The 15233-nt window shown below is 31.8% G+C and overlaps 1 protein-coding gene across 1 annotated transcript; it reads left to right on the top strand.

The window, feature by feature from the left end:
• Window positions 1-10443: 10443 nt before the first annotated feature.
• LOC118054337 (AP2-like ethylene-responsive transcription factor PLT2) lies at window positions 10444-14082 on the top strand. Its single transcript, XM_035065879.2, has 10 exons — window positions 10444-10885; window positions 11007-11219; window positions 11317-11695; window positions 11811-11893; window positions 12022-12030; window positions 12129-12217; window positions 12294-12367; window positions 12554-12604; window positions 12690-12766; window positions 12932-14082. The coding sequence occupies exons 2-10, from the start codon at window positions 11081-11083 to the stop codon at window positions 13675-13677; spliced, it is 1647 nt and encodes a 548-aa protein (XP_034921770.1). The 5' UTR covers window positions 10444-10885; window positions 11007-11080; the 3' UTR covers window positions 13678-14082.
• Window positions 14083-15233: the final 1151 nt, after the last annotated feature.

Here is a 15233-nt window from a genome sequence, read left to right as displayed (position 1 = left end):
AATTCATGTTGGCAAAGAAAGTACTCTAAGCACTCAAAAAACAAATATAAGATACTTACACTGAATTTCAGGATTGATTTTAAAAGGATGTCCAGTCACTTCCACACATCTTCCTTGATTTAATTTCCAAGTATTTATATATATATATAGTCTTTGAAAAAGGAGGAAGAATGCTTTACTAAGAATTTATTTTTTGTTGAATGGTCATTGATTAGATAATGTATACAATAACATAAATTAATTCTTCTATTTAAAAGAGTCACAAGGAAATAGAAAGATTATGTAACACTCACACAATGATTTGAAGTACACAAGGAAGAAGCATTTTGATTGAACAATTATAATGATCAAATTGTTATCAATATATAATTAGTAATATTATTGTTAATATCATATTAATTATTATGATTAAGTGATTGAGCACTAGCTAGCCAAACAAGGTAAGTGGTGGAATCCAACATATGCTAGCTGCTTTTGCACGCATGCTCACAAGCAAGCCAAAGCTGTAAGCAAGTACATACATACACCTCTATATCTATATATATTGTATGATGAAGATGAAGAAATTGTATGGTGTATTCAATCCATCATGGAAAGAAATAATTATTGTATAATAAATCCTTTGGATTTACTTGAAGACTTTCTTCGACAATGGTTAAAGTGGGAAACAAGCTAAGCATTGTGACATTACTTTTTTGTTGTGCTAAGAATTGGATGCACCTTGTATACATGTGGTTGCTATATGGACCCACCAAGGCAATTTACAAATATGTTACGATATTCAATCCTCCGGTCTAGCATACAAACTCGATGATTTTTTGAATTAAAATCTAACTTAAACTGAATTTTAAAATAAATCAGGTGAAATTTTCTTAATTCGTGATATAATTAAAACGATATAATTTTAATTTTTTTTTTTAATTTTGTTTCAAGTGCTGTATGATTGTGAGATCTTTGATAGCCGTTTGATTGAACTCTGAATCCATGGGGTCTAATTGTGGGCCTAGCTAGCTAGCTTGATCGAGCATCACCCAAATCGATCTTTACAGTTAATTTTCCACAAGTGAGAACTTTTGCAGAGCTATCGCATGTCTGTTCTGTGATGGTAGCTAGAATCCACTAGCCTCTGCAACTGCATAATGGAGCGTGTAGAAGATAGCTTTTTGTAGCTATAGCTTAAGCTACAGTGGAAAAAAAAAAAAGAAGAAAAAAGAGGCACTGCAATTTTTGCTTTTTTCCCTCCCGTGTTTCCATCATTTTAACATTTTTCAAGTATTTTAATTATTAAAATGATTGTTGTTGTCATTGATGACACCAAGGATTTCAAGTATACTATCATTGCCAGCAATATATTTCTCTAATAAAAGATCTTTTATAGGCCCTCAAAGCAATCTACGAAAGAGTTTAATTTTTTTCATGCTTGATCAGTCTTGATTTTGACCTTGATCTTCGTTTGAATATGGTTCCAGATGATGAATAATAAGCAAGAGCTCGAATAATTAAGCATGAGAAATTAAGAACATATATAATCAAGCAATATTATAACCCAAATAAAAGAAAACGAAATTAATAAAAACATATTAAAAGAAGATGGAAAACATACTCTTTCAGCCAGTCTCCAACGCAGATTAATTTCTCCTCTTCAATCTACTGAGTAATAACCCTTGATGATGGCAGTTTTCTCCTCTTCAATCTATTGATTAATAAACCTAGATGATCTTTCAATTCTGGGTTAATACGTAATAATACGACACAATTTACCCTAATTAATACGCTAATTAACTAAAGGCCTGCATCTTCATAAGCCCCGAACCAGGCTTCCCAAATGTAGCCCAACAAACTCCTTTCAGCTGGGCCTATTTAACAAAGACACTAGAAATGACAATCCAAATAAATTCTGGGCTAAAACTCGGTCTGGGTTAACTTTTAAAAAATAATATTATTCATTTGACTAGTAGATCAACATTTAACTTGATTAAAATATAATTTAATTTTATTTAAAAACAATTTTTTAAAATAATATTATTTTAACTTAAAACTGAGTGAAATAATGCTATTTTAATTAACCCACTGATGACCGGCCTAGGACAAGTTTATTAACTTTAGTTCAAATGGGCCCACTAATGGATCCATGTAGGTCCACTGATGATGCAGGACCTTCGGCAGACCCATCACATACCGAAGAAGATTTTTCTCTCCTCGAGTTAAGAGGCAGAGCCATGTACCAAATAACCAAGCAGAGGCTGATTTAATTCGTTTAGTCTCCATGCTCGCATATATTATATGCATAATTTATTTTATTTACATTTAGTGTCTTGCCATTTTTTATTTATCACGAGTATATATTTGTTTTAATGAACATGGAATATAGATTTATTTTTTACACTACTTTTATTTATCTATCTGTTATAGTATTTTCTTTGTGTTCTGTTTTTAGGCTTAAGTTTAGCTAGATATTTGTTTGACTTAGAATAAATCTATGTAGTTACACAATTCATTAGATAAAGGAAATTATGGTTGTTATGATTCCCTTTCTTTATGATAAAGATCTTGTAATCTTTGATTTTGCCCATAAATAAATTTGAGGGATGGCAGTAACCTTTAATTTCTTTCTCTGCCCTTTGTTCTGTCTTTTAATTGAGGTAAGTTCTCTTAATACCATTTAACAACATTTGGTATCACAGTCCACCTTATTTTTGAAGGGTTACGAGTGAAACACGAAAAATTAGTGAGGTTTGAACATAAAATCTTCAAACTTTCTAGCAAAAGCATTATTATTCGTAGGACATAATTATTATGTGTGGGCTATTAAAATGAAAACTTATCTTAAGACCTTTGATTTGTGGAAGATGATACAGAATGATAAGCAAATAACTTCACTAGTGAACAATCTCATAGTTTCATAAATGAAGTTCTTTAATAAAAAGAAAAGGCAAAACTATACAAAGTTCCTACTCGTTTTTATAATGTTGTGAGTGAAGAAATCTTTACCAGAATTATGGCTTGTCAAACTATCAAAGAGGCATGGGACAGGTTAAAAGTTGAGTTTTATGGTGATGAGAAGTCTAGAAATATGCAAAGTTTGAATCTCTAAAGACAATTTAAAGATCTAGAGATGAAAGAAAATGATACTGTTGTTGTTATCTATTTTTGGGATCCTACATAAATATACTAGAAAAATGCAAAATATAAATAAAAAAAATCAAAACCAAATATTGAAGGATAAAATATTTTTTTAAAAAAACACTAAGTTAACCATCCAAACCGACCCATGTCGCAAATCATAAGATCAGGATAACCTTATAGAATGCAAATCAAAATAAATTATAAAGTTTAATTCTCAATCAATATAACATTGAAAAATGAAATTGAAAAAAAAATCAATTAAAATCAAGAAAAAAAACCTAAAATCAACCAGACTAATCCTTTACTTGGGTTATAAGATTATGATAACAAAAAAAATAGATAAAAAAAATTATAAATCTCAGTTCCCAAACAACATAGTGTTGAAGAATTAAAATGAAAAAAATAAATAAATATAAAAAGGACAAAAAAATAACCTGAGTCAATCCGAGTTAACCTACCAAATCTAAGTTAGGAAATCGAGATAAATCCATAGAAAAAAATAAAAATTATAAAGTTTAATTTTCAATGAACTCAATTTTAAATGATAAAATTAAAAAGAAAAAAAAATTCAATTAAAAAGAACAAAAAAATAAAGTTAATTTGGCTGACTATCAAAACTTGCGACCCGAGTCATAAGAATATGATAACCCCATAGAAAATCATATAAAAACATAATAATAAAGCTCAATTATCAATTAACTTAATATTAAAAGATGCAATTGAGAAAAAAAAAATAAATTAAAAAAATGATAAAAACAAATGACCCAAGTCTACATGATTATCTCGGGCTAAAATTAAAAGGGGCTTAACTTTTCACTATTCATTGCTATGATGAATTGTTTTTGCATTTCAAATTGTATCTGGGTATGTTTGAAAAAATTTCAAATTGATTCTTTTAGTGTTTTTGGATGATTTTGATTTTGATGATGTCAAAAATAAAAAAATCTAAAAAAATTATTTTTATACATTTTCAAATGAACAATATTTTAAAAAAAAATCATATACCATAACATCAAATACACAATAACTATATGTTAATATCATGTATTTTAATGGTAATTCCAATTGACACATTACATTTTTCATAAATCCACGATGTGTTATACATACTTTACACACATATATTTTCTTAATATTATATTTTTGTACCGATGAAAATATTAGTTTCTTCGTAAACATATCAAATGAACCTATTTTCAAAGATTTAAATGACTAATTTCAGATTTTAAGGACAATATAGAAAGAGAAGAAATAATATTAAGGCCTTGTTTGTTTCCAGGAATTCATTTTCCTGGAAACCACTTTCTCCACTTTCCCATGTTTGGCAAACATAAGAAAAATCAGTCAAAGGAAACTCAATTCCAGTCAACGAAAAAATTAAAACGTTAGAGTAAGAAAGTGTTTTCCTGTTTTTAAAATCGAAAAACACTTTCCTTTTCTTTATTAGCAAAAAGTGTTCTTTGTCTCAATAACCAAATCTCTCCCAAATAATTCATGCAGATCAACTGCAAGCATCTTTCATCTTCCAGGTAATTTTTTTTCCCTTGTTTATCTATTATTTCACTGCAACCATGCTCTGTAAATGGTTAGAAGCGGGGTATTTCACTGCAACCTCCCATGCTCTGTTAATTTCACTGGAACCTCTGTAAACCGAAACCCATGGGAAGGCAACCCATTCAACCATAACAAACCGAAACCACAAGGAAAAATTAACCACAGCAAACCCAGAAATTAACCAAACACAGACCCATACACATACACGGAAAAATTATTTCCTTTCGCCATTGTTGCTATCACAGCAAACAATAACCACTGTCACAACAAACAATATGGTGAATTCAATTCAATTAGAAGGAAAGGCATTGGATCCGGGAATGGAAATGGAGAATTGGAGAGGGAACCTGTTGGTAGAGAGCTGCATAGAATCACTCGGGGTATGTGGGGCCAGAGCTTGCCCTCGCCATCGTCATTTCTTACAATAATTACTCTGCATGTGTGTGTTGTTGTAAAATTTGAATTCATTTTGAGTGAGATTGGAAGGGAATGAATGAATGAGAGAAATATTAAGAAAGGAGGAAAAAAAATGTTTGGGATCGGTTATGGAGAGGGAGTGCTTGTAGTGATAGGCATGTTTGGTGGGGTTTTGTAATAATTTGGTTTTATTTATTTATTTATTTTGGTGGGGTTTTGTAATAATTTGGTTTTGTAATAATTTTGGTGGGGATTGCTTCTTCTTTTTTTCTTTTTCTTTTTTAAATATTAAAGAGATAATTGCCTTTACCTGTACAAAAAAAATATTTATCCAAAAAACCCATAAAAATATTTTTGTATGTATTTATCTTTTAAAAAATTCTTTATACAGAAAAAAAAAACCCCAAATATATAACTCTTACCATAAACTAATTTGGCTTTTTTCATATGAAAAAAAAACTTATTTTAAGCTTTTAAAATTGAAAAAAAATATATTAATAGGTTTTACATAAAAAATATTTCACAAGCTTATTTCTCTATAATATGATATGACATATATAGTTATATTTTATAAAATAAGCTATGTATGAATATAGGATATAATAAAAAAAATTCATCATTATACTTTTTAGATTTCAATTTTTTTTATTGTAAGTGATATTAAATATTTTATATATATATTAGATAAACTTGAAAAAAAAAATTAATTCATTAATAAATTATTTTCCAGTTCATTTTCCATAACACAACCAAACACTGGAAAATGTTTTCCAGTTCATTTTTCATAACACTACCAAATATCAAAAAATACTTTTCTAGAATTCACTTTTCAGGAATTCACTTTTCCCGGAATTCACTTTCCAAAAGAAACCACTTTCCTGCAAACAAACGGAGCCTAAGTGGAAAATTGAAACTATTTAAAAAAAAACGCTTTTTTGATTTACCTTTTTTGTTTTGTAAAATCATGGGCGAAATCAGTTTAATATTAATAACATTGTAACCTCTTGGACAAGGAAATATATAGCAAATGGAATTTAAATCAATCCAGTCAATACACATAGAAGATGTTTTTCTGCAGATATTTTTCCTGCACAAATATCGTTCCTTAACTTGCGTTGCTGTTGATCTCTTTTTGGATCAAAATGAGAATGTCTAGAGAGTAAACATATGCACAAGTTATTGGGTAATGCTACCTACATTGGTCACTGAAAGTTCTAACTTTTATGGAACGCAAGTGATGCTGACATTACAACTTATTAGGGCTTAGTTTTGATTGCTTTCAAAAACATTAGAAGCCTAGATAATTGCAAAACATGCGACTATCCCCAAACTGTAATATTCTTATTGCATAGTGCTTTGATCACTCTGATGTAGCTTGGAGTAACCTAGCTAGTGATTGATCTTGGCATACCAAATTCGGCAAGCAAAAAGAGCTACCTAGCTAGACAATATGAGAGTATATTTTAGGTTCAAATTAATTTGTAGCTATACTTTAAAGCTTGTGTTTAGTTAGTGTTCTATGATAAAAAAAAAAAAAATACAAAAAAATATGGTTGATTGAAGTGAATTTATGCATTTTTTATAGAAAGACATGATATCTTCACTATCTTCGTTTTTTTTTTTTTTTTCTTGTGCCTAAGTAGCAACTAAACACTTTCTAAAATAAAATTCTATTATTATTTTTTTTTGGAAAAGGAGAAAACTTTTAATTTTAACTTCTTATGATAAATTAACAGCAATACTCCTTATGGCAGGGTCTAGATGTGAATTGAGGTACAGATCTATTTATGGAAAAAGGTGATGAACCATTAAATTTGGATGATATCTGGCCCCAAATTACTGATGAACTTTCCTTAATTCATTCCAGCATGTTTCCCCTAATTAATTACCATGCGTCCACCATCTACAGTTCATGTTTGGTTGTTAGCTTCTATGTGTTAAAGCTTATATATGAATCTCATTTCTTCTTTGTCTTTTGCACTACTATTATAAGGTTGGCACTAGTTGTTACAAAACAGCCCTAACACTAGTCTAAACCCTAAACCCCATTAGGGTTTGTATGCAGGAAGAAAACAAGGGTTCCTAGAAATTCATTTGCCTTTCTAAGCTCTTCATTTCGAGGCGACACGAGCACTTTCCCGGCGTTTCCTCTCACGTCTTGGAAATTCTCAAAACTTTTCTCTTGATTCTCGTGAGCATCTGTGCCCCGAATTGCCCCTATTCCACCATTACATTTACATTGCATGCCCATTTAGGCCTCACTTCCTCCTCCTCCTCCTCCTCCTAGCTTAGTACATGTTCTTGTAACATCATTTATATGTCTACACGAATCAATGATGTAAGTATTGCTTGCACACCAATTGAAGCATAGATTTTATCACATCCATCAAACATTAGGAATTAGCTCTGCAAATTGAAATTTTAAAAGACATTTTGAATCACTCCTAAGACTTTCGGTCGACAGTTATGTACATCTTGCATATAATTTAGAACCAAGACATTACATCCCACAAAAAAATCGTACATTGCAAAGGAAAAAATAAATGGGGATGAGTCACACAAGATTCCCTTTCTCCTCTTGTTTTTCTTTTATTTTATTTTTTTACTAATACTTTATCTAACAAAATCACACCCATTCATGTTTGATACGAACTTTAACAAAATAATAATAATAAAAATAATCTTTAGCCAATGAGCTATAGTTTAATTGACACCAACACATCTTTCCTTCTAAATATTTTTTTAGCTCAAACATCTTCTTTGTTAAAAAAAATATTTTTAAAATTCCATATTCTAACTCATCGATGATCAAATACAATATGCAATCAAGTTCTTATACTTATCTTTAAATTCATCCAATCAAAAACAACTTTTTTTTTCTTTTATTATAGAACTCAATCAAGAGCAATTAATTTAATGAACCTATTTGAAACTTAGACAAGAGGCAGATTGAAGGGTAATATAGTAACAAACTTAAGTTATCTGGTCATAGAATGGTCAAAGTAGTGCTTCTATTTTGTGTTTTTTTGTGCAAAGCATGCAAACCGGATAATTGGCCCTCCTCCTTCCTCCTCCTATCTCTGCCATCTTTCAAAAGTCCAAGAAAACAACAACTAGCACGTGTCAGTCACATTCCTCTGCATTTGGCCGCAATATCTGAAACGACGTGAGCCCTCTCTTTGATTTAATGGCCGGTGCCTTCTCTCTTCACATTTTCCAAAACATAGAGAGAGAGAGAGAGATGAAGAGATTCTTGTTTGATTGCAGGCTTTGAATGTAAGTAAATGTTTTTTCTTCTTCTTTTTATTAAATTACCATTTGTGTGTGTGTGTATAATAAATAAACATTTATTTATTTGTATTTTAAAATGGTTTTTGGATGTATTTGGAGAGAAGGCTCAAAGGGTTAATTTTTCTTGTGTTTTTCTACAAGATTTGAGTGAAGGGTGCATGCAATCTGGTTTATATATTTTGTAGGGCTTTAGGGTTGAGAAAACTTGAAGAGATAAGAGAAGAAGAAAGAGAGAAAGCGAGAGACGTGGGTTCTGCTCCCTTATTGTGGTGCAATTCAGTCAACGTAGTCTTATATATTTATGCTCAAGAATTTGAGGGGAACTGTGTCATCAACAATGGCAGGTGATTTTGTTTTCTTTTTTGATGATCTCTGATCTTTACAGCTTGATGTTGTAGAACGTTGTCTTATTTATTATTACTTGGATGATAGGTTAATTTAGTTCTTAGAAAGTAGTACCACAGTCTACTAGAATATTATCATGATCCGAACCCTGAAACTATGAAAAGTTACAGTTTGTAAATGATGTATAAGGAAGTTTCACACTTTTCTGGCCAAGAGTAAGCCTAACTTCATGCGCATATCTTGAAGCTTCAAAAAATAAAATAGAAATAGTTCTTACATTTTTTATTTTTCTTTATAATAGTTCTTACATTTCTCAGTTTTAAATATTTTACAATACACACGTGATATATGTAATTATAAAATATGCATGAATGATCTTTTATATGTATTTATAAATGCATGTGAAAATAGATTAATGAAACTAAGGTTATTAAATCTGACCCTACTTGGCCCATGACCCAAAGTTATGAGTTGAAAATTTAAGTCGATCGAATTTAAATAATTTTTTTTTAATTCAACTTAAACTGGATTATTAGAAGTCCAGCACATCAGTATCAGGTTTAATAACAATAGATGAAACTCATGTAAATATGCTTGTTCATACATGCTAATCTTGTAACATGAACTTTAGTTTGCTCTCACTCATGCTCATAATTTTAAGTTCGAAACCACGATATGAATATATTTGTGATGTAGTCAAATATTGAATTTGTAACTCAATTTATGTATTTTTGTATAAAAACATAAAAAATAAAAACTTGGTTGTGATAGTGAAAAAATTAAAGTAGCCACATATATATTAAAAACAAATTAATTGGAATCCAATTGTTTTTGAATAACTCCATATATAGGCCTTGAATTTTCATCTACATAACATATTGCCTAACTGACCATCAATAGTTCGATGGATATCATCATCAGTCATGGCTTCAGTAGATGCTAAACAAGGCACATAGACGAACAACTTTTGAGCACATACCATATAATACAAATTTTCTTAATGTGTATAGGACATGAACAGGAACTTAATTTAATCTTTAAATTCTATCTTTTGACGGGGCACGAAGATCAATTCGGTGGTCAACAGATTTCTACTCGGGGAAACCAAAACGAAATCCTTCAAAAAAAGAATTCTTAATTTCATTTGAACCAAATTATTTTTTTAGTGGTCCAAGTTTTGAACTAAGGGTAACCCTTACCCCTTTGTCAAGTACTTTTAATATTTAATATGTTGGATTTTAACCCTAAAATATTACATGTCCGTACACATGCATCTTTAACACATGCAGGGACTCGGGGATCCACAAATTTGGTTTTTGGTGATACCCAATTGTGAGAGAGATGTAAGATCTTATATGGTTAATGGGTTTGATCATCCCATAAATATAATCATAGTTTCTTGAAGATGAGAGAGAGAGGGGGAGAGAGAGAGGTAACTTTGCGTAGAGTGGTCGATACTTAGAGTGAGAGATGATTTGCATAGTGTGGGAATGCTGGGCTATGGGGGGTCATACATTGCTTTGAACGAGGAAGAGAGTTCCAATAAATTAACCAAGTGGGTGCGAGAGAGAATTTTTATAAAGAGTTGAGGGTGGTATTGATTGGATTTTTCCAGTTGGATTTGTGGGTTTGTCTCAATACAAAGACTGATCAAAGAAGCTCTAGCTACCTCAAATTTATATTTTAATATTTAGAACCAAGAAAATTAAAATAAAGAACTTATAGTGATAGTTTAATTTGGCACTCGTGTCCTATGTAGATTTTGTATTATTATAGTGTGATAATGACTTGGTTTTGAAGTGTTGGAAAATGGTGCTGAGAGTCAGACCGCTTAAAATGACCATTGCAAAAGGGGTGAGAAAGGAACTTCTTGGTTGATTTGTGTGTGTCTGAGAGATAGATAGATAGATAGATAGATAGATAGAGAGAGAGAGAGAGAGAGAGAGAGAGAGAGGGAAGGTAAGAAAGACTCTCGCACTTTAAGTACTTTGTATCTTTCTCAAAATTCTTTCTTTTCAGCCTCTCCTCCTCCCTTCTCTTCTCTCATGTTCCCTAAAATACTTTCTTCTTTTAGGTCAAAAGCTTAAGAGAGAGAGAAAGAGAGAGTGAGTGTGAGAGAGAGCACTATTGCAAACCCTAGCTACTTATATAGGTAAACATATATGTAGCTACATAGATTTGATGTCTTCTCTCACGCTGTCTTTATTTTGTTTTCTTCTCAAAAGTTTTGTTTTTGAAGCTTTCTTTATGTTAATATCATGTCTTACATGCAGGAGGTTTAACCTTTGATCTTTGAAGTGCAAGCAAGTTTAACCTTTGAGATTATTTTCAAAGAATTACGGGATCCATGAATTCTAACAACTGGCTTTCATTTCCTCTTTCTCCCACTCATCCTTCCTTGCCTGCTCATCTACATGCATCCCACCCTCATCAATTCTCTCTAGGGTTAGTCAATGATAATATGGAAAACCCATTTCAAACTCAAGGTACATCTCTTATAATTTCCTCCTTTTTCTTCTTCTTCTGGGATAATTATAAATATAGAATTCCCTATTCACTTGTTCTCTGTTTGCTTCCTTTTAGAGTGGAGTCTTCTTAACACTCATCAAGGCAACAATGAAGTGCCAAAGGTTGCAGACTTTCTTGGTGTGAGCAAATCTGAGAATCAATCAGATCTTGTAGCCTTCAATGAAATTCAAGCTAATGAATCTGACTATCTCTTTTCAAACAATAGTCTAGTACCAGTCCAAAATGCTGTTGTAGGCGCCAATAATACCTTTGAGTTTCAAGAAAATGCTAGCAATTTGCAGTCATTAACATTGTCTATGGGCAGTGCAAGTGGTAAAGGTTCTACATGTGAACCCAGTGGTGATAATAGCACTAATACTGTTGAAGCTGCTGCACCAAGAAGAACTTTGGATACATTTGGGCAAAGAACATCCATATATCGTGGTGTAACAAGGTGGACATAATCATAGTCCTAAAATGATTTTTTTCTTATTTGTTTCTCTTTTCTTTCAATCTTGTGGTCATAGTTTTGGATTTTGAATTGGGTTGTTCTGCACATATATATTTAGGCATCGATGGACAGGAAGGTATGAAGCTCATTTATGGGATAATAGTTGCAGAAGAGAAGGTCAATCTAGGAAAGGAAGACAGGGTACACAACATTCAATATCGACCTTCTAGCTAGGGTTTATAAATTTTTACTTGTATCCTAATTCCAATGTTACTAACTTTCTCTCTTTATTTTCATGATGGCTGTCCTTGGTTCCATTCTTATTGCAGTCTATTTAGGTGAGTAAATTAAGTTCACTTCTCTTTGATTATTTTTTGTTGAGAACTTTTACATATGTTCGTTAAGCCTATCTTCTGTTAATTATTGTCAATGGCAGGTGGCTATGACAAAGAAGAAAAGGCAGCTAGGGCTTATGATCTCGCTGCACTTAAGTACTGGGGAACATCCACCACTACCAATTTTCCAGTAAGTTTTTGATAGTTTGAAACCATGACAAGATCATGAATGCATGCCAATTTGTTCCTTGATTTTCTTCTTGCAGATCAGTAACTATGAGAAAGAAATAGAGGAAATGAAGCACATGACCAGGCAAGAATTTGTGGCCTCCATTAGAAGGTAATTAGGACATAAATTAATAGTTATTTAGCTAATAGCCAAGGTATTAGCTACTGCAACTTTGCACCAGAATGATTACATTTACACCAAAAAAATTGTTCTTATGCGTATGATTAAAAGTTTGAAACAGCATTACAGCATTACTATACATAATTAATTGTTTACTTACTGATAAATTAATCACAGGAAGAGTAGTGGCTTCTCTAGGGGTGCATCCATGTATCGTGGAGTTACAAGGTACCACATTTAACATCTCTCTCTCCCTTTCACCCCCTTCCCTCTTTCCTTTCCTGATCTCTCTCATATGAATATCATTGATTAGGCATCACCAGCATGGTAGATGGCAAGCAAGGATAGGCAGAGTTGCAGGAAACAAAGATCTCTACTTGGGAACTTTTAGTAAGTTATTTTGCTCTCCATGCGCAACATTCTATTACTATCTACTTCTTATGGTAAATTTACTATACTTTTTTAGCAAGTTTTGAAATAAGAAAAAAAAATTTCAAACATTTTTTTTACTAAATAAAGAAGCGAAACAAATCATGATTTTAATTTGATATGCAGGCACTGAGGAGGAGGCTGCAGAAGCTTATGACATAGCAGCAATAAAGTTTAGAGGGCTTAATGCAGTGACTAACTTTGACATGAATCGATATGATGTGAAGAGCATTCTTGAAAGCAATACTTTGCCAATTGGAGGAGGGGCAGCCAAACGGCTGAAGGAGGCTCAAGCAATTGAATCATCACGAAAAAGAGAAGAAATGATTGCTCTTGGCTCAAGTTTTCCGTATGGATCAACTTCAAGCTCTAGCAGGCTACAAGCTTACCCTCTAATGCAGACACCATTTGAGCAACCTCAACCTTTACTTACTCTACAAAATCAAGACATTTCTCAGTACACTCAGGATTCCTCATTCCACCAAAATTTCCTTCAAACACAGCTTCATTTGCACCAGCAATCTACAGGGTCTAATTTCCTGCACAACCAGTCGAGCCAAAACCCTCAGTATTACAACAGTACTTATATCCAAAACAATCCAGCTTTACTTCATGGATTGTGGAACATGGGTTCTTCATCATCTGTAATGGAGAATAATGGCAGTTCTAGTGGGAGCTATAGTACTGGAGGTTATCTGGGAAATGGGCTGGGAATGGCTTCCAATTCAACAGGGTCTAATGCAGTAGGATCAGCTGAGGAACTTGCACTTGTCAAAGTTGATTATGACATGCCTTCTAGTGGCTATGGTAGCTGGTCTGGGGACTCGGTCCAGGGATCCAATCCAGGTGTTTTCACAATGTGGAATGAGTGATCATCAGATCTTGGAAATGGAACCAAAAATGTCTATGATCAAGAGATACATGGAGGTAAAAGGACCATGCATGCATGCATGCATGATGGGGACTACATATTTACTATGCTTTCTTTATGTTTCATAAAGCCCTAGGAGTTGATTTTTAAAGAAAAACCCTAAAGAGGCACGTAGCTAGCTAGCTAGGGCCTTCTTTGATAAGTTGAAAGCCTTCTTTTAATTTTGTTAATGGTATAACTGCTCTTTTTTAGGAAATGTAGCTACGGTTTTAACCGGAGATGATGAACTGACTTGACCCTAAATAAGATTTATAGGGTTTATACTTTCCATGTCAGTTGTTTATGGGTCTAATAAATGTGACCCAAATTTTGTACTGTGCTAAATATCCACCTTAAATTCTTACCATATCTATGAGTCTTCCGGTTCAATGGTTGCTGTAGTTTGTTTATATATATCTTTAATTACCAACAATGTGAGATATTACTCCTTAGGTAACACAAAAACTCTTGTTTTTCCTATTTTCCTGTCTCAAAATCCATATATTTTCATTTTCAAAGTACAAGCCCAATGATGTTAGTTTCGCATTATTAGTGTGTGTGTGTGTTTGTGTAAAAGTCTGAAATTTGAACCTGTTTTTTTAACAAAAAATAAAATCTGTTAATGCTTTTGAAGAGCCCAATATTCCTCTTTTTGTAAGACGAAAAAATTATATAATTCAAAGCATTTAGTTATTATTTATTAAAAGAAAAGACGATGATCGATAATTAGAACCAAAAAGACACGTCAAGATATAAATTCATTCTAAATAGATTTATTTTTATGTTTTTATATTTGTTTTTTAATCCAACTTGTTTTTTTTTTCCCTTATGCATATATCTTTTTTTTTTATCTTTAAACGCTAGCAAAACACAACTTTATCGCTAGAAAGGTAATTGTGATTGTGTCTTTGCTAAGAGATAAATCGTAATCCAACTTAAGAAGTCATTGCAACTCAAATATTCTTTAAAAATACTCTCAATTGAGATTTAAGATTTGATTCATTCATGCTTCTATTAGCAAATCTTGTCAAGAATAAACAAAGAAAAAGAGTGGTGAGCGATGTGTGCGCTCTTACATCAGGATAAGAAATGGGCATCACACATATCTACTGAGGTGGGAAAGATATATTTATATCATAGCAATATTGCTGTCTAATTTGCAAGTTAATTCACAAAATTATATAAACTTACGAGTCATCATGCATCAAATATATAAAATTAAACTAAAAATTTAAAACAAACCTTGTAAAATTATATTTGACTCATGTAAAATTGGTTAAATTGGTAAATATTAAATATGCAAAATCCAATTAAAAACTTGAAAACTAGTAAAATTATACTTGACTCGTGTAAAATCAATTAAATCGGTAAACTTAATTTGATTTTACGAGTTTATTAAATTTATGATATTGGTTTGAGATGATTTTTTGATACGGCATCAGAGCTTTGATGACTAAACGATCACGAGTTTGAATCTCACTATTTTTATTTATTTGATAAAAATTAAACATAAGACAA

Source organism: Populus alba, chromosome 3, assembly GCF_005239225.2.
Source record: "Populus alba chromosome 3, ASM523922v2, whole genome shotgun sequence".
NCBI lineage: Eukaryota > Viridiplantae > Streptophyta > Magnoliopsida > Malpighiales > Salicaceae > Populus > Populus alba.
Note: the sequence above shows the minus strand (reverse complement) of the source record. Positions and strands in the feature narration are given on the sequence as shown.

Coding starts and splice junctions, on each gene's coding strand:
- LOC118054337 (XM_035065879.2), top strand. CDS start 11,081: ATGAATTCTAACAACTGGCTTTCATTTCCTCTTTCTCCCACTCATCCT. Junction 12,218..12,293: donor CCACCACTACCAATTTTCCA/GTAAGTTTTTGA, acceptor TTCTTCTTGCAG/ATCAGTAACTATGAGAAAGA. Junction 12,767..12,931: donor TCTCTACTTGGGAACTTTTA/GTAAGTTATTTT, acceptor TTTGATATGCAG/GCACTGAGGAGGAGGCTGCA.